This window comes from Halichoeres trimaculatus, unplaced genomic scaffold (assembly GCF_033239565.1).
Source record: "Halichoeres trimaculatus isolate MK-OKI-2021-1 unplaced genomic scaffold, fHalTri1.1 fHalTri1_scaffold_1, whole genome shotgun sequence".
In the NCBI taxonomy this organism is placed as follows: Eukaryota; Metazoa; Chordata; class Actinopteri; order Labriformes; family Labridae; genus Halichoeres; species Halichoeres trimaculatus.
In genome coordinates this window covers 33,786,896-33,809,835 of record NW_027437179.1, presented here as the reverse complement: position 1 = coordinate 33,809,835, position 22,940 = coordinate 33,786,896, and the positions used below count along the sequence as shown (strand labels likewise).

The following is a 22,940-nucleotide window of genomic DNA, read 5'->3' as shown; positions in this document are numbered from 1 at the left end:
CAGACAAATCCCAAAAGGAAACACCATAAAGTTCTCCCTCTTACCAGTGGATCAGATTCCATGGAGCTTGGTGGGGTTTCCTTGTGAGGCCTCTCCTCTAAGGGCTGACCAGGGCTGCTGGATCCGATGCTGGGGGGAGGGAGGTGGAAAAGTTTCGCCTGGTCCTGCTGGGCAGACGGCCAAGGCAGGGTGCCCCTCACCCACTCCACCGGGTCCTCCCATACTGCCTTCTGGCCGTGGACCTAAAGCGTCACAGCATAGCAGGAACATTAAAATTAGAGTGCAACATTTCCCGTGAAAGAGAAGCTGCTCAGGAGAGAAATTAATACCAGGATGTGAAACGTCTTCTGGATATGTTTGCTCTGGTTTCTCACCTTGATGCCATCCTTGGCTCCCTCCTGAAGGTACGGAATGATCGAGTGATTCCAGAGGTCGATGAACCATGATCGAAACTCTTCCACTGTGACAGGACAGGACAGGAAAAAGCAGGGGCCTGATGGCAGAGAGGAGAGAAAACATTTATACAATTCACACACAAGAGCTCTTTCAGTCTCCTACAAAATAAAAGAATGTCTGTCTGGCTTGCAATTGCTTCATACCAATGAGGAAGTCCGACGTGCTGTGCTTCTCCAAGAAGGTGTGCAGATGATACCACAGTTTGGGCATCCAGTCCAAGACCCTGATTAGGTCATCATTGGTCAAGCTTCTTTCATCCTCGGACTCCATCATTTTCCTGTGCAAGTAGCGCACCAGGAAGCCGTTTGCAGGCTCCACATTGTTGGAGAAAGTCACCATTCTAAGATTGAAGATTCAAGAGAACATTATTATATTTCACACAGAGACAGGTAAAGACCCTGTTAGGGGCTCAAGCAACATAAAAATCAACTTTGTTTCTTTCACCAACCTGAAGCTGAGATGAAGGCCGTGGTTTGCAATCATCTTCACTGGCTGGTTACTTGTTCCAATAATGTAAGGACTGTGAGTGGAAAGAACAATATCAGACAATCTCTATCAAATTTAGGACATAAAACTTCTGCTGCTTGTGTATCAGTGTGGAACTCACCATTTGTGGTATTTGCAGGTGAGAGCACCATTTACCAGCTCACTGATAGCAGCTGGATCATGAATGTCATCCAGAATAACCACGAGTGGAATCTCTGACATGTTTGTTTCCCGGTCAATTTGATTGGCCAGGTTGGAGAGATAAAGCTGCAGATCCTTAGGACAGAAAGGAGAAAGAGGGTGAGGAAAAGATTTTTAAAATATTTTTCTCACTTTGTCAAACAGGGCAGTGGGGCTGTGTCACCTTGCAGGATTGGCGGTGCATGTTGAAAGTGGTCACGATGCCTTCAGTGACCTCTCTGGCGCTGCGGTCCACCAGGTACTCAGCCAGCCTGGAGGCCAGGTAGCTCTTACCCGTCCCGCTCGGTCCAGACAGGACGAGACGGCGATGTTTGAGGAGCAGACTGATGTAGTGTTGCATCATAGGTTTAGGAATGAGAGTTTCAAATACCAGGTTGTCCACACACTTCTCTTTCAAACCTGAACAAAGTGAAAAAACAGAGACGTGGACTGAGTAGTGACAAATAACGAGGCTGCTGATTAACAGATGATCATTTCCACAATCTGAATTAGTGATAAACTGTGGATTGACACATGATGTTCATACTCTTGTTGTGAAGTCTGATCATATCCAGACTTTAAAAAATGTATCATTAACAGGAGCAGCCTGGAAAGAAGAGGTTGGGAAATGGATTTCTATCACCTCGCTTGTCCTTCATAATCAACATGGAGCTCAGTCTTAAAATAACTTTGCATCAAGTGTTTGAGAGTCTGTGCAACCCCTTCCAGCCAGAAAGAGTCTAATGTTGCACCTTAGCATCTATGGGGCCCATGTGTCTGAGGCTGCGCTACCAGCTGGGCCTGGCAGCCCAGGGATCAGGTTACCCACAGGCCTGTCTGGGCTGCCGCAGCTTTCCCAGCTCTCCTAGCACTTCACGCCTTACATTCCTGCATGCAACTGTAGAGAGGGGCTGACTATCAAAGCAGAAACTTGGCTCTTTGAGATGATCACAGCTTTGCTTTCTATTTATTAATCACTTTAATACTTATTTAACAGATAAAAGCTCATTAACAATGAGTTTCTAACTTAAATCTGTGCATAAATACACAGACTTTTGTTTAGAGACAAGGCAGATAAAAATATGGTCTTCTTTCTTTGCATTTTGATTGTGACAATATTTCTTCAGTTCAAGTACAAAAACAGAATGTAACTTTCGTTTTAAGAAGCTCACTAATTTATTATGCAATTTGGAAATTCAAAGCTCGTTTTGTATAATGTTGAAGTAAAAAGCAAAAATGTTCAGGTCATGTAAAAACACCCTGTGATAAGATAAGCATCACATTTCAAAGCAAGAAAAGTAGGTTGTCTTCTCAGCAGAAACTTTTGGACCAGCACGATGGAAACATACATCAATGTTTACCTTCAACGATTGACTTCACATATGTGCAACTTGTAAAGCAAAATATGGTTTATCTAAAAATGAATCCATGTAGGTGGCATCATAAAGATACAAAGTATCAAGTGTTAATGTCTTCCCCCATACAGCTAGCAAAGCTAAGGCTATGGTATTTAAACGTAAATAAATGGAAACATGTTACAAAACCGTTCATCCTCAGATGACTCTGGGTCGTTTAAGTTTATGTTTTGGTTGAAGCCGAGTTCAGCTCGCAGGTCAGTGTAACTAAATGAACACCTGACGCATGGAGGGCTGTAAAGTGAAAACAGCAACGCTGGATCAAATGGTAAAAGATAGACAGGCCCAGATGTGTTGCTATGATAAACAGACAAGACATAAAGATTTGCACTTTGGCAGAACTTGGACCAGGCTTAGAAACTACTCAGGTGAACGACCTATAACGTGGTACAAGGGTACAGACCTGTTTGACAGATGGAAACTTTATGAAAACATTATTATGAGCCCGTTTGTGTGTGTGAGGCAGACCAAGTTTGAGTTTTTCTCATCAGATAAATACCCTGAAACCTCAGGTAAAATGTACTCCAGCTTTGTATTGATTTGACAAAATAAATGTGTCTAGGCTTCTGTATTTGCTTCATTTTTAAACTGTTTCATCAACGACCAATTAAGATAGTAAAAAATCATTATTCATGACATCTTCATGCCACCGATTCTAAGTTTTTGTCTAATTTTCTAAAACTTCTCTGCACAGACCTTTCAGTGCCACTGTGATGCCAGTGGGGCCTCGGGACATGCAGCGAGAGGGCTGCGTCTCTGGGGCTTCACCTCCCGGCACCCTCTTGATGTGACCCATGCTGTAGCTGTAGATGGAGTCTGTAGACAGGCCCAGACTGGAGGTGGGGTCCACCTTGGCTACATACACCTGCAGGTAAAAGAGCAGAAGAGGACAACTGCATAAATCTGTGTCAAAGGGATTTAGTGAGTGCAGACAGACGGTGTCCTGCGTGCAAACTTCCCATGAGCATCCAAGGTGACAGTAAATATGATCTGTATACTGGGGTCATGAGCTCCTGTTAATGAGCTCTGTGGTTTATGTGCACCTACAGAATACAAATCAAACCAGATAATCCTCAGTTAAGACCTGCTAACTTGTTAAAGTACATCCAGATGCCCCCTTCACTGTTATTGTAACCCACGTCCTAATCTGAGTTTCCACTGGTGAGGATTAACTGGACTCTTTGATGTACAGTGTGCTAAAAGTAGCTGAATCACAGACGGAACAATACTTGATGCAAACTGAACATTCAGTTCTTTCGTTTAGCACAGCTGACATTGAAAGAAGCTGGGAGAAGGAGAGAAGGCTTACCTTAAAGGCCTGACTGACAGCTGAGTCCAGCATGGGCCAGTCCATCCTGCCATTCACCCTGACTGTGCCCACAAAGAAATCCTGCTGCTTCACCTCCTGGTGAGGCAAAGTGAAGGATTTACCAACAAAGATTGCACAAAATTCATTTGTGTAAAGAAGAAGAGATAAATACCACACTCACATCTTTGAAGACACGTAAATCTGCAACACAGATCACTACTCTGACACGATGATCATCTCTCTGTGCGGAAAGACTGAGGGAGTCTGCAGGGTGGATGTCTGCAGAAAAAGGAGTGAAAAGACCAATCAAATCAAAGAATGAAGAAAGAACATGTATAAAAGTCATGTAGGTAACACTCAAGTTGTTCTTTGGTTGGTTAACATGGTGCTTTAATAAAATATTCCTCCTGCAATGGACAAAAGAACCACTGAGTTTAGATTTTGCAAGGGAATCAAACTAAAATAAAGTAAATAAAATAAAAGTAAATAAAGCAAAAATTCAAGATTGTGTTTTGAAATTATAAAAAAAAGGAATACTTTGGTCTCTGTCACACTCTTAAAAAAAACAGGGAAAATCAGTAACTAAAATTGGGAACTTCAAAATAAGATGATTTAATTTACAAACCAGGCAGGACATTTACTTTATTCTGAATTTCTACATTACGTTTATTTGATTTGTTTTAAGTGTAATATCGCTATTGTTGGAGTATTTGAGATACACAGTTATCTTACTCATTGTTCCACTTGTTACTCACACATGTGAAAATGCCTTTAGGTCTAAGTGCTATATAAGCTGACTTGTTTACGTCATGCCCATTTTTGCTCTCCACACTCTGCACTTCAACTTGTCCGTGATTGAACCTCACCTGAGCTGCTCCCCTCACTCAGCCCTCTGCTGTAGCTTTTGGGCATGTGCATGGCTACAGACTGTCGAGGTGATGAGCCACACAGAGTGGTGAGACCTGAGGACTGTGAGACGGAGCTGGATGGTCCAGGGGATGGGCAGGGGGACATCGTGCCTGTCTTCAGCTGGTCGTTCTCAACCTTCAGGTTCTCAACTGTCCTCTACAAACAAAATCAGAACGGTTCAATACAAAGAAAGTTAAAGATAGTTTCACGTTCTTATACAGGGTATCTGCAGGTTTCAGCAAGTAAAATCCAAGACTTTTTACAGTTTTTTTAATGCCAACTTGAATGAAATTTAAGGCTAAAAATGCTATAAATGAAGGTGATGATTGGGGGATGATGTATTGCAATACCAAACCGACATCATTCAGCAAACTCTTAATACATTTGCACTTACCCATAGTCCCAGACTGGCTAACTAGCATGCAGATAATTTATATCACAGGTACTGAAGCAAAAAAAAAGAATGAAAACTGTATTCGTATAGAAAGAAAACAACAGAGGTGGGGTTTTTTTTAATTATCATTATTATTTTAGGAATCAAATTGACACTTTTTCTCCCTTTTTTTGAAGCTCCAGATTTGGGCTGACAGATATGACATTGCCTCTATTTTAATAAATATAAACATATAATATATACAAAATATCCATATAAAATATATATAAAAAAGAAATAAAAAATAATTATAAAAAAAAAAAACATTTACTAGTCCTGCCCCCCCCAAAATTTGAAGACCTCTGGGTAATGCATTTAAGACCAGCATATGACATTTTCAAGAAATTTAAGACATTTTAAGGCCTTAATTTCAGATAAATTGATTTAAGACTTTTCAAGACTTTTCAAGGATACATATATAAGAGTTGCGAATAAACCAGAATCTCATTAACTTCCTCCAAACAATTTTTTTGCAAAGAAATTTTGGAAATCAGTGTTATTAACTGAAAACCTGAACTGCAGGAACTGAAAAACCTTTGTATGAAAATAATTTTGTGATGAGTTCAACGTAATAAATAAAGATCTCGTTATCAAACACACCTGCATGCTGGTCATGGCTTCCTGCAGCTGCTCCAGGCGATGTGCAGAGCTCAGAGCCTCCAGACGGATGTCTGTCAGTTTACGCTCCTTCTCCCAGAGCTCTGTGCGCAGCTCCGATACAACCTTATCATCAGGCACATCACCTCCTTCACAGAGTCTGGAGATTTTCACATCAAATAAGCATTCATCTTAGACGTTTGAAGGTTGAGAGTATTGCAGATTTAGAATTAGAAAAAAATAAAGACACAGCTTTATAAAATGTCTTAAATCCTCAAAATTGGAGTTTACCCTGTGGATGTTGCAGAGGTTGAGGATTTCAGTGAAGATGAAGGGGTAGCTCCATCATGGTGGACTTTGGGGGAGGAAGGTGCAGAGGATTCTGGGGTGGAAATCTCCTCAATGTCAGCATACGGTCCAGACTTTGAGCCCTTCTTGCTAAAGGCTTTGTTAAAGGAGCTGCGTAACTGCATGAAGGAGAAACATGAGAATAACTAATGAGTAAAATCTATGGCAGAGTTAGATGCACTTGAGTGATGATGAGGAAGCACTAAATGAAAAGAAAGTAGCTGAATAACACAACGTTTTCCATCTAGCTCGACGTAAAGCTCCATAACAGAGCTCATCATCCTGTTTGGTGTCTTAAGTAAAATAAAACAGATCGATTTCTTGTTTAAATCTAAAGTTTAGTTGGATCTAAAATGGTGTTTAATGATGCTGAAGATCAAGTATAGAAATGTGACACGCAGAAAGTTTCCAAATGTTTCAGTAGTATGACTCATACAGTGCATGCAGGCCGGAGAAGGGCGGTGGGGGTCAGAGGGGTGGGGGATATTTACTGTGGCAACATCACTCACCTCAAAGACCTAAAATAAAAAGCAGGGCAGCATGAGGGAGAGACCAGAGTCATACTTAATAACAGACCTGGAACAAGATAGGAGGAATAACACACATACACATGCAGGAGAAAGAAGTAGGACAGCTGCTGACTAAACTCTGTTTTTTCAGGATTCAAACCTGGTGAACACAGCTTTAGTCTACAGCACATAAACACACTGGGCAGACGTATCCTGTCATTTTGACAACTCTGCAGCAGACATTTAGGATTTTTATCTTTGTAATCCTCTCCCTTTTCATTTCTGTTTCTATTTTTATCATTCTTATTTTTTCTATGCCAGCTCTTTTGGCAAAAACTCAATGTAACAGCAAAGACAACACTTTTTTCACTGTATCATGTCATTTGCTCAAAGTTAGATCATTAAGATTTAACTTTTGTTACAGCAGCACGTCAGCTCCCTGGTGCCGTACACTCCTCTTATAAACTGAATGTATCTAATAATCTCCAATCAGGGTAAGCATGCTACTCTTAGTCTGTTCTTACCCAGCTCTTCTTCTTCTTCTTTTTGGCCTCTTGCTCCTTAAGACTCCCCATACTGGAGTGGCTGGTGGTGCTGGCGAGACTGGAGATGCTTTCTGAAGAGTTCTGCCGATTGATTAGGGGCTCTATGTGACAAGAGAAAAAGACAAAATTAAGGATTGAGAAAAAAACTTTTAATCCTTAAACCTCTTGTTAATATGCAAATTTGGATGAAAAGACAATCTGTGGGGTTTGATACCTTTAGGTATTAATTCTGGGTTATTAAGAGCCCCTTGGATAATTTCTTGGGCCTCTGTGTTTTTGACTTTCAGAATCTCGATGGTGTCCTTCAGCTCACTAAGCTCAGAGTCCTGAGGAAGAAAAACAGAGTAAAGCTCGCTTTAACACAGATCCTGGTAATCAAACAGAGCTTATTCTAAACAGACTCCCGAGGAAAGTCTCTGCGTTCAAAGAGCCTGACATGTTGTGGTGAGTAGCTAACGCCTGAAATACACCAGATACGTCTGCAGTGCGACTGCGTTTATCAACTCAGACCGGCTGCGTGTTCACTCCAACAAGCAGCATAACTGACAGACAGCTGGAGTAACAAGACTGAGAAGTTCCTGCGCTTCCTGCTCCATTTATAAGTCTTCTTCATTCATGTTGGGCTGAAAAACCTCAAACCTGTTGAATCCTGATCTGGCTCCACCCGTTATGTCCATTCATCATCATAGTCAAGCTAAATACAAACTGATTTTGACATGCTTTGTTCTGTTTTGAAAGTCACTGCGTGTTTTTAGGTAGTTTCTGTCCCGCTCCATCAAAAAAAGGATGGCTGCGTATATCCTGCAACAGAATGGATCCTGTGTAAGTCGACAGATTGATTTGAATGAAACCTATTTGATCTGTTTGCTGTTACAGAACGCAGACCCACTGCAGACGCATCTGGTGTGTTTTAGCTGTTAGGCCCACATCTCATTTTGGGAATAACTATTCTCTTCTACTGACATTGTCAAGCTTGGTAAGGCTCAGTCCTGAAAGTATTTTAGACTTTTTCCTTATGAGAACAAATGAAAGCTGTCAGGTGTCACAGGAGGTGCAACATTTCTGGAGTTTGTTTAAAACCATGTTACCTTTTGGTCTGAGGAAACTGACAGGGTCTGCAGGCGAGCCGTCATCAGCGCCAGACTCTGCTCGAATGCAGCAACCAGATTAGCCTTTAGAGGTAGACAGCAGAGAGGGACAGAAGAGAGGGGGGATTGAGACAGCAAACAGGTATGAGTCACTGGCTGCGTGGAATCGGTCAGCAGCCTCACACACTCACAGCACATCAAGCTAATGGCTTTCTCCATCTGCTGGGAGAGGGGGGAGGGAGGGGATGGAGGAGTGGACAGCTGTGGATGATGTCAGAGATGAAAGAGGAAGTTGGGGTAATGATGGTTATGGAGGACAGCTGTGCAGAACTGAGGGACAAACTTCATCAGCGTCATGTAGCATGTTTGACCTCTGGGCTGTGATGTCTAACACTGTTTGTGCTGATGATGAAGGCCTGAAGTGCATTTCTCTTACAGTTTACAATCCAATGTAATTCAAAGCTGATATGTCAGACTATTTAAATACCGGGTCAGATTATAGTGACCTCTAGAGAACAAGCATGTCATGTGCTGCAACAGAGGGAATAAGTCATCAAGAAAACAGAAAACTCCACCATTGTTTCTTCAAAGTCCAGCTATTTTTCCAGCTGTTTATGACTTTTCATATTAACCTTGAAATTTAGGAATTTGTGTTGCTACAGGTACATGCTACAGATTTTCTTGATGAAGTCTGTGGTGACACATAGCTGTCCAAACAGAGATGTCAGATGATAAAACCTGAAGTCCACTCAGAATCATTCACAAGAAACAGAGACACACTGGGGAAGCAATGGTCCAACAAACCTGGCCTAGCTGCTAAACCCAACATCCAGAGGTGTGGGTCAGTGGGAGGCAGGCAGAGGGTAGCAGTGAGCCCAGGAGTCAAGCGCAACCAACCAAGAGCGTAAGAGAAATGGACAGTAGCATTAGGCGTATGAGAAAACTTCAAACAATCATCGTAACATACAGAGAATCAGAGGGTTTACAGTCACTCAGTATGTTTAAAAATATCCAGGTTAGTGGATAGATCAGCAAAAGCAGTGGGTTTAATGTGCACAGCAGACTGGTTGCCTATAAGTAGAACAGCATAAGTGGTTAGGTGTCAAAGTGGATTTGGGCAGCAAGACAAAAGCATCATAAACCTGTGGTGTGAGGCTACAGGAGGAAGGGTAACATTTTTTCATCTGTCTAAGCAAACAGCTAAAGCACGTCTAGAAGGTTGGAAAGGAGCTTTTACAGCAGCAGAGTGAGCATGTGAGTGGCAGCGAGAGAAATGGAAATTAGATGTCTTTGTTATAAGAGCTGCTAAATGATGCTGGGCACTGAGAGCTGGTTGGTCGTGGTGCTTTTCCTGTCAAACTGCATTCATTTTCTGTCAGACACCTCACTTAGGCTGTCAGGCAGGGAGAGGTGTGCTTAAATATAAAACTGATCAAAGCTCAGAGGGCTGGACAGGCTGGTAGATCCCATAAAGACTGTCTTTACCTTCTGAAAATAAGACAGAGGCTTGATTTATACGTCTTCACTGCAGGATTAACGCCTTATTTACTGGTTTTAGAGACGACATCACATCACTCCTGTCTTTGCATCTCTTCATTGGCTCCCTGTATATTTAAGAGATGATTTTAAGGATTTACTGATCACTTTAAAGCTCGCTTAGGTCCTGCACCAAGTTAAATGTCAGAAATGTTGACACCCTAGGAGTAGGGATGCACCATTATGAAAATTTTGACCGATACCAATATCCAAGATTAAAATTGCTGTTATGGCTGATAACCGGTATTTACCATTATTAATATTGGTATATAAAAAAAAAAAAAACCCTAGATGATGTGTCGAGGTAGTTCAGAGAGAAAGAGCGGTGCGATACTGAGAAAAGTAGACCATGGAGGGGAACAAAGGATGTAGTGCCCGAGATGAACGCAATCAAAAAAGCACGTTTTGTCTGTTTTTTTTGGATCAAAAGCAGGAAGAGACATAAAAGAAGAGAGTCCACTCCTCTTAGGTAGTTTTGGTGTTTACGTAGCCATAGAAAACAATATTTTTGGGTCTTAAAGGTTCGTTCAAGATGCTCTGAAAATGGCAGCTAATGAGTAAATATGGGCCCACTTTTACACATCAGCTGATACGGGTATGTTAAAAATAAGACCAACATTGGCCGATACCGATATTGATACTGATATATTGTGCATCCCTGCTTAGGAGCCAACTCACAGCCTTAGATCCTCAGGTGGAACTCTGCTGGTCACTCGAAGGTCAAGACTCAAATCTAAGCGGGATCGGGCTTTTGTCATCAGGGCCCTTGACTTTGGAACAACCTTTCCCAAGGAGATAAGGCTGGCAGAATAAGTAAAGTCTTTTAAATCTCTTCTTAAAATATATTTTTACAGACTTGCTTTAATGTAATTCTACCCCATAGTATTTTTTATGTATTTATCTATTTTATCACAATAATTATAATTTATTTATTTATTATTATTTAAAATGTTTATACTTATATTTATTGATTGCATTAGTAGATTTTAGTGTATGTATGTGCATATATAGGAGTACACACATTATCTTTATTTTTGTACTTTTAATCATTTGCTTAGTTGTTAAATGTTTTTATTCTCTTATCTCTCTCTCTCAGAACCTTTTTCCTCTTTCCTTCTGATGTGATGTAATCATTTACCCCCTTGTTTTTTCCTTTCCTTTAATTCTTTTTTTTTTCCACTTTAATTCTTTTATTTCATTGCCAGTACAATATCTCACCTCTCTCAGCCTGATGTTCTTTTCTCTGATTCTGTGCCATCTTTTTTATGTGTCACAGCACTTTGTTTTTTTAAAGGTGCCATATAAATTAAGTTTATTATTACTTATTTACATCTCAACCTTAGAAGTTTCAGAATACAAGATGACTTTTTAGATGAAGTATCTGCGAATTCTGGCTTTGGCTGTAGTGTACAAACTCAGTGGCTTAGAGAATTTGTAGTACATTTTGGCTTCATCATAGTCCAATACAAGTCCTGGATTGCTTCCAACACATTACCAAATTAGCTTACAAATTCATACGTACGTTGGCAGAAAGCTGCATGGTCAAGTCAGCAACCTTCTCCTGGGAGGATTCCAGCTCGCGCCTCAACTTGCGGATTTGCTGTGGAAAGAAACACAAAGTAAGGAGGAGTGGTAGTGTGAAGAATATAAAGTCCAACAAACAAACAGCAACAAAATGCATCAGAGTGATGACAGGCTTTGATTATGATGACACAGTTATGGCATGTTATGAAATGCTTCACAACACAGAAACTGAAATGACAGCAGGTAGAGGCACATTGGACCAAAGGAAAATATTAAATGAAAGATGACATTGGATTAACCATTTCTCGTGCTCAGGGAATTCATGAGGTTTCACAGTTGCTTTATTAAATGTTAGAGGGGGGTGATAAAAGGACAAAAGACATAAGAGATAAAACAAAATGAACAAAGTTATGAGCTCACGAGTGCTGTCTCAGGTGACAGACTTCACTGAACCCTTATAATACAATCTGTTGAGCAGAGCTGGTTTTGACAGGAAATGACTGATGGATGATGCAGACAAAGGCACGATGAGAGCTGTAGATTTGTGTCATGTTGGCCTTACCTCTCCTTGTATCCTGTCCTCACTCTGGGGAAGGCATGGTGAAAACAAATAACAATGAAGGGGGATAAGGTTGAACTTCAGAGAGAGCACACTAATCGCTGGGGGGTTTTAACTAACCAGGGGAGGCTTTAATGTTTACTTTGATTTTAAAAGCAAGGAAATAAAGTCACAAAGCACCAAAGCTCTGACAAACAGATCCAACCTTTGAGTCTACTTACCGCAGAGTAGTTAGATGAAGCATTTGATGCCAGCGACAGAACAGAGCCGTGCACTGAAACATGAAAAGACGATTTGACTTAGTTTCCTCAAAGCATTAAGAAATGATTTGAAATGTAAAGACACAAGTCAGTTAATGACTTACTGTGTCGATTTATGCAAACCTGCTAACAGGGCACAAAAAGCCTTCAGATGGGCCTGAATTCAATGTTTGTTTTACTACTTCCATCCTACAGACACTGCAGCATCTCGTATTAGCCTTTTGAAGGCTTATGTGCATCAAGTGTTTGGGCAGGGTGCCTTTCACAGCATCAAAACGCTTTAAGTTAGTGGCAGTTTGACTTTGGATACAAGTGACTGGAGATTAAAAGTGGGTTTCAAATCCTAGCTGGGGGTGTTCTGGATTACATTTCCAAAACAGATAATGCCTGTAAATCCTTGTATAACTCTTTTTTTCAGTCTCTTTTTCCTGTGAAAACACATGTTCTTCTACAATAATGTTCAACAGATTCTGCTTTCTGAACCAACAGCTTTGTTTGATTTGAAGCCATCTTAGGCAACCGCCCCTTCAGGCTCACCATCGTCCCCTTGTTCTCGGAAAGACCCACAGCGCATCGCGCTTTTGGGTCGGTCAGCCAGGGACATGCTGCTGCCCAGGGGGGAGGATCCATAGAGATCGCAGGATGACTCACTGGGGGGGCCGATGCTGTTGGAGCGAGATATCCTCGGGGTAATTGGGGCAACTGTCATAAAAGAGGGAGATGTTTTGAAAGAGCGTGATTAGCTCAGATAAAAACTGCAGAAAGCAGTGCAGGAGAGAAACGTTTTCTTAATCGTTTGCCAGCCCTCCCCCCAACAACACACACACATACACACACACACATACACACACGGTACACCTAGGACTGGCACCTTTTTCTGTTGACTAAGTGAAAGGCAACACTACGGTTCCACAACAGTCAAAGAGATAAATATAGCCTGACTTGACCCCCTGCTGCCTCCATCTGCAGCATATTTCAGACTGTATGAAGTCTAACTGAGTGTTGATGCAGTGATATCTTCAAAGTCTAATCTGATACCAGACTAATTTGATGTTATTTTGTCATTTAGACATGAGTGGATCTGGTATTGACAACATTTGTAAAGCGTAAAAACTCATCCAGACTTTCCGCTCAGTTTGAACTTCATACCTCTGTCCTAAATAATAATCAACGATAAGTCACACAGCTTATCAGAGTCCTCGAGTCTCATTAGCTTCAGCGCTTACAGAAGGAGAGCTTTGAGAACTTGGCAGCGAAATGGAGCAAGCAGACTCACCCACGTTGGTGAGAGGAGCCTTGCCAGAGGAGGGGAGGAGGTGGCGGGTGGGAGAAGGCAGCTGAGGGGGGCTATCGCTCTCTGTCATGCTCACTATGGTGTGGGAGTGGCGCCTTCCTGGTTTGCTTCCATCACTATCTGACAGGCTTGAGCCATAGCGTCTGAGGAAAGAGAGGGCGTTTTAACTTCACACAGTAAAGATACATCACAGATTTTAGACAGATGCTTGGATGGATATTCACTGTTTTTACTCACTCTAGGCCTTTCTTTGGTAGGGTGTTTCTGTCTGTTTGCAAACTGCAAGAAGAGAAAAAAAAACATAACTAAACAGCATACAAGTAAGACTCTTAAAAAGATAACTTTCTTCTTATTTGTCTCATAAGTTTAGTATTCTATCAAGGTTTGACATCTCATGGGTTCATCATCATTTCTTTTATGTGTGGCACAGCGGGGACTTTCGTGCACACAGCGTGGGACTGCCTTAAAGTACATCCTGTTGGCAGGAAATGGCTCGGACCATCTCCTTGACAAACAGTCAATTTTGGATGGATTGAGAGCTTCATCTTCTGAATGACACCTCAGGGTCTCATTCCTTAGAAAGGCTCATAAACTTTGGCTTGCTGGTATGGTCTGGGGCCAAAAAACTTTCAGCCCACTGACAGAGTGATTCAGCTGTCTACTGGGCATCCTGTTTTACAAACTACTTTAGCAACAAAAAAATAAACAAAAACAAGAAACTACACATATTTCTTCATTGCTAGGTGGTTGTAAAGATGTAGTCATTCTGCAGTTGTAAAAAATGCTGTAAATTGCTGTTTTATAACCAGTTAAATCCAGAGTTTTATATTAAGTCAGAAACCCAATGCCGGCTTTTGGATGTGAGATTCTTCTGGAGACAACATTTACCCTTCTTGCAAGTTGAGAGACGTCCTGCTTCCTGCTCCCCAGGTTCCTGTGCTTCGCTCCTCTTTGTCATGTGACTCAGTTTTGATAAACCTCGCACTGGAAGGCACGCTCATTTGCAGAGGCAGGGACTCCATGCTGCGGTGCATGCCTGTAAGTTTGGGGTAGAGCAGCGGCGACCCGCTGAGACTCAGGCTCTCACTGGTGTAGGAGCCTTGGGAATCGATGTGGAGCACAGGTGCTGGGCTCGGGGTGAGACGGGCAGAGGTGTGGGAACCAGCCAAGTCCTGCAGCTTGGAGTATGGGGGGACTTTGGGAGGGAGGTCCTGGATGGTCACGCAGGAGTCTAGACTGTTTGAGTTGACCTTGTCCAAATGAGCCAAGCTTGGAGGACGACCAAGAGACTTTGAGTTCAGCATTCTGAGGATCAGACAAAGAAATATGATGAAACATGGAAATAAGAAAAGCCCCTCTGACCTTATGGACAAACAACCTAAGATCGGGCATTAACCTCACAGCTCTATATACGTTTCCATGTGCTTGATATGTTTTCCTTTCTGTTATTTCCAGTGTACCTCCAGCAATTTCTAGGCAGGCAGAAAGCAGTGATTGTATTTTCCAAGGTCTCTTAAGATTTTTGCTTGTATACTTTGACAGCAACATAAATCCAAAGCAATAACGTTCCCTTTACACCAGAGCATTTCCTTGGTAGGGAGTTTCATTAAAAATGTTTTGTGGTTTAAAAGAGTAACTGGGAAATTGTTTGTGGAGAGATATATTGCTGTTGAAATTTCTAAGATGACAGTTTGTAATCCTGTAGGAGTCACAATTTAGGCTCCACTTGTACTTCAAAGAAGCGTTGAAGAGTGAGAAAATTCACTACACCTGCACCAGGAGATGCTGCTGAGAAAACTAGACTACAGTAATCTGTGAAAAGATCCTGATGATTTCATATTAACATGGCAATGTTTTGACTTTGTTATTAACAACACCCTGAAAACCACATTCTCTGCAGTCCTGCTGTACAACAGGGGATTTTCATAGCACAGGTTGAATAAAGTCAATCTAAACCACACACCTTGGTGTAGTGGGAGATGACAGCTCAGGGTATTTGCTGCTGCTGGTTCGCCTCAGGCCATGCAGCTTCACAGCTGACTCTCCAGTGGCCTGAGTCTCATCTCTTTTCAGAGAGCCACAGTCGATGTCACAGACCCCAGCCTTCGCCTTGGCTCTCTCCTTCTCCTTCTCTCTGTCCGTCTGGTTCACTGGTCCTGTACTTCTGTTGGCCATCTTACTGCTGCTTGGTTCTTTGACCCTGGGGCCTGTGGAGACTATGGGGACGGGTTTCAAAGCCAGCAGACTGGGGTCAATGGTACCACTGGCGGGCCGAGATGCTGGTCGACCGATCACACTGAGCGTGCTTGATTTGGCTGGTCGAGGCAGGCTGCGGTACTGAATGCTGTTGCGGGCGTTTGGCCCCAGGAAGCCCTGCTCGCTGCTGGCATCAAAACTGTTCTTTCGCCCTGTGGGTGGTCCTCCTCCTACAGGCTTCACAGGGATGCCAGATGACTTGGGGATTTTCCCCAGAGTGGCAGAGCCGCTGGAGATGGTGGCTCCCCCTGCTGTCATCACAGTGGCAGTACCAGTGGCTGTTGGTGGTTTCTTGTAGAGAAATGAAGCTCCAGCAGTGGGTTTTACTAGACCTGATGGGGGCTTTCGATGCTCTCCATGGTGATCTCTGCCAGCATCTGATCGAGAGCGTTGTAGACCAGCAGTTTTGATTAGAATCTTGGATTTATCCGGAGGTCTCTCACATTTGGGTGCTACATAAAGATAGAAAGAAAAGCAATATTGTGATTGTATTTACATTAATTCTCAAAAAGTAAGCCTAGAATAAAAAAAAATTTAAGGAATATGAATATGAGTAAAGATAACACCTATCTGCTATTTACAGCTATTTGAGTGAACCACAGAGACGACAAACATGTAGATAAGTTGAAAAACAAGAACAAAGGGTTACTTTGGATTTTTTAAACCCCAGCATCAGGAGCAAAAGGAAAAGTTATTATACAACAGCAGTCAAATTTAATCTAAGATGAGAGTTTTCCTCCCTAAAAACAGCAGCCTGATTAACTACATCAGATCTTATTTTAATCATTTATGTTTATGGTCGGGGAAATTAAAACAAAAGACCAAAAAATGTTGGTATGGGAACTCATTTTTAATCATTTAGCAAAGCCTGTTTTTGAAGGATAAAGTAAATTCACTTGCTGCTGATTGCAGACATTTAGTCTCTGCAGACATTGAGTCTCTGCAGACTTCTAAAGAAACAGACTCCTTTCTGATTCAACAGTAGAAAAAAATGTCTTTGGCCTCCAAGCTAAGATTTAGGTTTTTTTCAGAGAAATGAATTTCATGGTGCTTTTTTCCCCCTCCAGTATGCTTCACTGTGCTACAAATTAAAACCTGGTTTCTGCTGTGGGGGATACTTCAGTATTCATCTTGACACCAAGCAGATATCTGTCTTGGCTGCTGTACAAACTGGCTCTGTTTCACATTTGGACCCAACAAGAAATAATGGCTGGCATAGATGTTGTAGTTTCGAACAGATTCGAAACAGTTGTATTACAGCAGATTCCTACACAAGAGGAAAATCAAGCAAAGGGAAATGACGGGTAAGGAAACACAGGTGAAAAATGTGTTACCTGCAACTTTGAGTGTGCTCTGAGATGTGTGTGTGATGGGGGATGTCACTCCTATCGGTGGATTACGACCTTTTTTGAAGCTTCCAGGTTGACCCAGACTTTGAGGTTTCTTCAGCTCTCCTTTCAGCCCAAAGTCTTCGCTCATGCTCGGAGGTTTCTTCCTCCACTTGCTCGGGGCCTCTGTCTTGAGGCTGCCCGAGTCAAAGCTGCTACTGTCAAGCTTATGGCTGGCCTTTCCATCCTCACTGTACCAAGAAAGTCCACTTTCCACAAGGGAGCGCTTCTCTGCATCAGTGCGGAGCTGCAGGGGGAGGAAGGGAAAAGGCGCAGAGTGAGTAACAATCAGTCATGGTCTGTGTTATCTGTGGAACTCTTCTCTGTAATCTTTGTTTCATCTCGGCTGCATTCCTGAGGGAAAGAGGGAGAGATAGACTGATGTGCCCTGAGCGGATTAAAGAAAAACACTGAGGGGGAAAAAAGGGAAATGTTTATGGATTTAAAACTCTCATGGATTAATAAAAAATAAAGAATGATATAAAAAGACTTCAGAGGAGGTTTTTATGAAACATGGCTGTGCAAAGAACAAAATAAGAAAGCTACACTGTCATAGAAAAACTCTCCTGTGGTGATTAGGGGAGGTGGCACTGAGGACAAACTTGGGCATGCTGCTTTTTGGCACCTAGTTAGTATAAAATAAGAGTGACAGATGGCTTATTGAGTTGCACTAATGTTCACGTCTTCCTGCCGAGCAGCCTGAAAGTAAGCGAAGAGACAAAATGATTTTTGGTGGAAGGTAGAGACTGTCATATCTTACTCAGAGTGAGTATTGCATAAGCTAGACAGAATCTAAAATGTAAGAAAAGTTGATGATCCCTGTTTAAATGTTAGTCTTACCCTGTCTCCTTTAATAGACAATCTTGAATCTAAAAAGAGATATTCCTGCACGCATTCTAACAACTTCAGGTGAGCTCAGACACTGAAAGCAGCTGATATTAAATCTGACAGGATTTGTTCATCACTCCACATCTCTCAGCTCCAAACGTTGTGTGAGTTATCACAATGATGCAAACAGATGTAACAGAAGAGGAGCTACAGGGCACAGTGGGACTGCCAGAAATTTTTGTATAATTTTTGAACAGAATAAAAACAGACCTTCAGTGTTAAACAGATTTATTAAACTCAGTATCATATCATGTTTTTCTTCAGTTCAATGACAGCGGCGAGGTCTGTGGTTTCTTCTGCTGGCCTGACAAAACAAAGGACTTGAATTGAACACACAATACAGAGAAAATCACAGGGTGAAGATCTGGAAAAGCTCCAAACAGGCCTTGCTCGCTTTAGCACTGCTGCTAGAAAAAAAAGTGAGGAAGAAGGAAAGCCAAGCCTTGTCAAAGGCTGTTAAATTTAGGATTTCAGCTCACCATGGCAGAAGAGTTGCGTCTGGATCCCAGCGGAGTGTTTGGGAGGGAGTTGAGGGAGGAGCTGGCGTTGAACTCCTCTGAGCTGAGGTTCTCTGAACCATCACCATCACCATCACTGAGCCCGCTGCTGATGGAGCTGCTCTCGTCCCAACTGAAACAAGACAGGAAGACTGTTGAGCTACATTTGAAATAATAACTTCCACGATTGTGTTTAACGTTGGATCAAGCTGCAGTAGTCTGTGATTAAAGAGTAAAAAGGCTGGCAGGAGCAGGGACACGTCCATCTGTCCGCTGTAAGCTGTCTCTGGAGGTGGTCACATGCTCAAACAAGCAGGTAATTTCAACACGGCTGCAGCTGCTTCAACTCAACCAACACATCAGAGTCTGGACCATATGGTGACCACAGCCTTAGGAGTGGATCTGGCAGTTAAAACGCAACAAAGTTCGGGCTTCTTAATCACCAAGTTGTCCAGACAGAGGCTCCAAAACTTTTAGGACCATGCACCGCACAGTTTTTTCCAACTTACAACCTCTGTAATAACAATAATTATAACCAACTGTTTCTGGACCCTGTAGCCTTTTAAAGCTCTTCTAATTCTGCTCTGATCAGCAGCTGACAAACCAAGAGTCAACAACGTCTCACTCAGTCATCATTACTTGTTCATGCCATGTTGGACAGGACTTAACATCTGTGTTTCAAATCAGCTTCATCTCTTTAAATAAAATACAAGACTCACAGTGAAACCTTTAAGCAGTAACAGCTGATAAGATATCATTGGGGGTGACACTCGTGTAACATGGGAATAGAAAAGTTTTGAGCACAATCAGCCTCTTTACAGTCATCTGATACAATTCAAACACTTAACAACTTTCATACTAAGCACTATCACTGTTAACACATTATTTGTAGTCTACAAAAAAGAGTGGATGTAGTTAGTTCATTTTGACAAATGTGTATCTTTTCTTCACTAGATATGACACATCTTTAAAAAATGCAAGAAAGTGAACAAGTTTTAAGCAAAATCCGGTGACTTAAATGAAATGTAACTTAACCATTATCTAATAAATCTAATAAACCACCAGGAAAGTCAAGAAAACTGTTTTTAAGCAGGGTTCAGCCCTCTTTAATCTTTGCCTGAAGCTTCAAGGGAAACTTTGCAGGATGTGCTGATAAATCATACTGCACGAAAAGTACAGTGACTGACAGCTCAGGGTTTACAAAGCGGTCTGGTTTGCTCTAAAGAGGCAGGATGAGAGGAAATCAGAGTGACAGGATACTAAACCCTCCCTGACCTTTCCCTCTACTCCTCAATGGAGCCCCGCACCGCATGAAACAGATGCTGCCAGACTGGCTCCTCATGCAAATGGAAGCCAAGGCAAACTGCTCATTGGGCATCAAGCCTCTGGATGGGTTCATTCAACATGCAGGAGTTCATTTAACCAAAATGTTACAGGAAACAAAACAATTAAGAGTCTGAAATGGAAGAATAAAACACTTCTAAAAGCCAAAGAAAAGCAATTATGGCTTGTTGGATTTCAAAATTATATCTCCTGAGATACAAATTCAAGTCCAACTCATATTTAGTAATTACGTTCCCCTTCTTTGCAACTGGCAACCACAGGTGGTGATCAAATTCAGGTTGGCAAAAAAAAAATGTAGAGAAGCGGAAAAGCCAGATTAATAAAATGTTGTAAAAGCTGAGTCACTGCTTGAGCTGATTCAGTTCTTTTCCCTTTCTTTTGCTTTCCCCACTGAGCTGAAAATGCTCCTTGTGGCTCGGCAGCCTGCAATTAGAAGAGGCATGGAACATGGAAGTGCATAGAAAAATACAGGGAGACAAAAACGTCCCGTACACATTCAGGGTTGGATTTAATCACATGGCTGCAGTTGAGTTGTAGTCACAGTTGTAAAACAGAGGAGAAGTTTATCCTGACACTTTGCGTCCGTGTGGAGTTTTTGGACACATTAGAATAACGTTTGAGTGATTTGTGGTGAGAAATTCACGACCTCAGAGGTGAAGTTTGACAAGGGGAGGGAAACACCACAGATTCATGTTGAATTGGGAATTTTAAGATCCCATCAATAAGGAGAATAATTTTGATTTACCTTAAGCCCACATGTTCTTGGTATGTTCGAACAATACCACCTCTGTCAAGGGGGCCGTGAATAACTACACAAGGATGACAGTGGAAGAAAAAGCAGGAGGGCCACTGGTGTTACAAGCCAAACTGTCTGCACTCAGAGGTGAAATCCAGACAAGGAGAGGGTGGGAGTACACCAGCAAAGTGCATACTTTGTACATAGGGTGGCAATTAACTTGTTGTTTTCTGTGGCTCTACTCCAACATCTCTCTGATTTGTGTGTTCGGTGATTATTTGGAGTCTGGTTGCTGTGAAAATGTTTTGATTTAAGAGGGCTGTGAGGTACCATTTGTGAGGTGGCTGAAAGAAAAGGGTGGGGATGTTAAAAATTACAGTCCAGGCTTGGACCTGGATCTGACAACTGAATTGAAAACACACAATGACATTGTGTAGCACACTATATACACAGGCACAATAAGAAGAAGCAGGTATGAAAAGATGGTTTGGCAAGAAGGAAATGAGATTCAAACTTTGTATCTTGATGTAGAATAAAGCATATTGCAGATTATTTTTGCACCAGCGATTTTCTGCAGCAAAGACAAGACTCCTGGGGTGAATGCATCTGCAGAGAGAGTGGTTAAGACATCCTCTATTACAGAGATAGCTGTGGCAGCAGAACTGCAGTGTCATCCAGAATCAAATGTTTCCCCAAATGTCTTAATTTTGACTGTCAGCACACTTTTTTTCACTTTTCTTCAGTATTTTTAACTACATGTGCAGCACTGGACATCTTAACTATGTTAGCCAAGTAAGTAAAATCGTATCATTAACAAGTTTTCTCTTAAAAATAAGCAGCTAAATGTCATAATTAGAGATAAGACTATACTAACACAAGCTTACACTTGAATCAAAAAGATGCTAATCAAACAAAAGTGTGTCACTATCAGGCTTACATGAAGATAAGCTTTATTTATTTTCAGCACATTTCCTTCTTCCTCAAGTTGGCAATAAATGCTTAATTTGATAAAATTGGTTAAAACAAATCCAATAAATAAATATGAATAATTCATTTTACTCATTAAGTTTATTAGAGTGGTGCCTTCTTGGCTGCTTAGGTTAAGGTTGGAGTTATCTTGATTATGACACTAATATATCATATTCGACGATGCTCAGTTAAACGACAGCCAAGACGGTCTTTAAACGTGTCCCAGACGCAAAGCAGGACTTGTTCGTTTTCCACAACTTCTCAAACCCAAACTCTGAAAGTATATTTCGGTAAATAAGTCCTAATAAGCTCACAATGAACGCTTGAACTATTAACCAACGTCACACAAACCCAGCTCCACTCTACCGTCTGTTACTGTACCGTTAATCAACAGCCGGGACATGTTTAGTCGCCTAATTTAGCTACAAACACACGTTCACGCCGACTTCAAAACATCTTAAAATAATCCCAGTAAAACTCATTTCTTAATATTATCACATCATTTACCTTGGTGTAAAAAGTAAAGTCCGTTTAGCCCGTGGCACCGACTGCAGAGGAGGCACTTTCCCAACCAAAACACGACCGCTCATTTGTGACCATTAATTGGTAAGTACAACTTTCCCTGAATTATCTGTATGCGTACGGTAAGATTCAAACTCATATCCTCCTCAGAGAGTAGACCACCTTTTTCTCCTCTCCCATTCAGCGAGCAGAGAGCAAAGAAGCAGTCCGCTGCTTGCCGGACAGGCAACACCCCCTCTCATAAAAAAATGGTAATGAAAGAAAGAGGGAAAAGGGAGGCAAGGATGATGAGACCACAGAGACCCCGATGCTCCTCAGTGAAATGGCCAAGGGCTGGCGCGGGCTAAGTGGTTACCATGACAACGCCCATTTATCTACCGGCTCTAACCGTTGACTGTACGACTTCGACACATTATCGACACAAAACCGTATCTCAAAGTAGCAATTAAGATATATTCGGAGTACAGAAGACAAAATTAAGCTTTTTTTTTTCAGCAAAAACAAGACTAGGGACCTTGTGTAAAGCTTAAGCCACATCCTTGTGAAAAATTTAGCCTAGCTAAAGTCTGTAGCACCATTTTTTCCTCACAGGAAGTTAAGTTTATCCTTCATAATATTATTAGCCTACAACCATAGACTAAAGAATACAACAACCAAGTCTACTAAGCAGCAACCCCATATCAAAAAAACAAAAAACCCTATCAAGCTCAATGTGGAAGTGCTAAAAACAGCAGTTTTTCAAGGCTCCGCTTCAAACTGGCTGCAGAAATACCAGAAACCACATAAAAATTAAAACAAAAAGCTAATTTTTAAAGCAACAAAGGGACAGGACATTTTCTTTTGAATATAATTTGTTATTTTTACAATTATTTCATGTACAACTTTTGCTCAA

General features: G+C 41.6%; 1 protein-coding gene across 7 annotated transcripts in view; it reads right to left on the bottom strand.

Annotated features, from left to right (window-relative positions):
- nav1b (neuron navigator 1b) overlaps window positions 1-22,940 on the bottom strand; it is a 101,998-nt gene that overhangs the window by 3,235 nt on the left and 75,823 nt on the right. For 4 of the 7 annotated variants that reach the window (XM_074665918.1, XM_074665927.1, XM_074665936.1 and 1 more), the window contains 26 exons: window positions 18,460-18,610; window positions 17,039-17,339; window positions 15,412-16,156; window positions 14,337-14,753; window positions 13,686-13,727; window positions 13,431-13,591; window positions 12,692-12,856; window positions 12,116-12,168; window positions 11,898-11,921; window positions 11,334-11,411; window positions 9,080-9,088; window positions 8,276-8,359; window positions 7,402-7,513; window positions 7,167-7,288; window positions 6,077-6,252; window positions 5,789-5,945; window positions 4,713-4,911; window positions 4,028-4,125; window positions 3,847-3,942; window positions 3,234-3,402; window positions 1,307-1,542; window positions 1,064-1,218; window positions 905-976; window positions 600-796; window positions 375-493; window positions 45-242 (listed from right to left, as the gene is read on the bottom strand). In XM_074665918.1, coding sequence (XP_074522019.1) covers window positions 45-242; window positions 375-493; window positions 600-796; window positions 905-976; window positions 1,064-1,218; window positions 1,307-1,542; window positions 3,234-3,402; window positions 3,847-3,942; window positions 4,028-4,125; window positions 4,713-4,911; window positions 5,789-5,945; window positions 6,077-6,252; window positions 7,167-7,288; window positions 7,402-7,513; window positions 8,276-8,359; window positions 9,080-9,088; window positions 11,334-11,411; window positions 11,898-11,921; window positions 12,116-12,168; window positions 12,692-12,856; window positions 13,431-13,591; window positions 13,686-13,727; window positions 14,337-14,753; window positions 15,412-16,156; window positions 17,039-17,339; window positions 18,460-18,610 — 4,336 coding nt within the window. Of the gene's footprint in view, window positions 1-44; window positions 243-374; window positions 494-599; window positions 797-904; window positions 977-1,063; window positions 1,219-1,306; window positions 1,543-3,233; window positions 3,403-3,846; window positions 3,943-4,027; window positions 4,126-4,712; window positions 4,912-5,788; window positions 5,946-6,076; window positions 6,253-7,166; window positions 7,289-7,401; window positions 7,514-8,275; window positions 8,360-9,079; window positions 9,089-11,333; window positions 11,412-11,897; window positions 11,922-12,115; window positions 12,169-12,691; window positions 12,857-13,430; window positions 13,592-13,685; window positions 13,728-14,336; window positions 14,754-15,411; window positions 16,157-17,038; window positions 17,340-18,459; window positions 18,611-22,033; window positions 22,290-22,940 lie in introns of those variants that run through there. The other 3 variants (XM_074665945.1, XM_074665962.1, XM_074665971.1) reach the window with 2 other exon arrangements.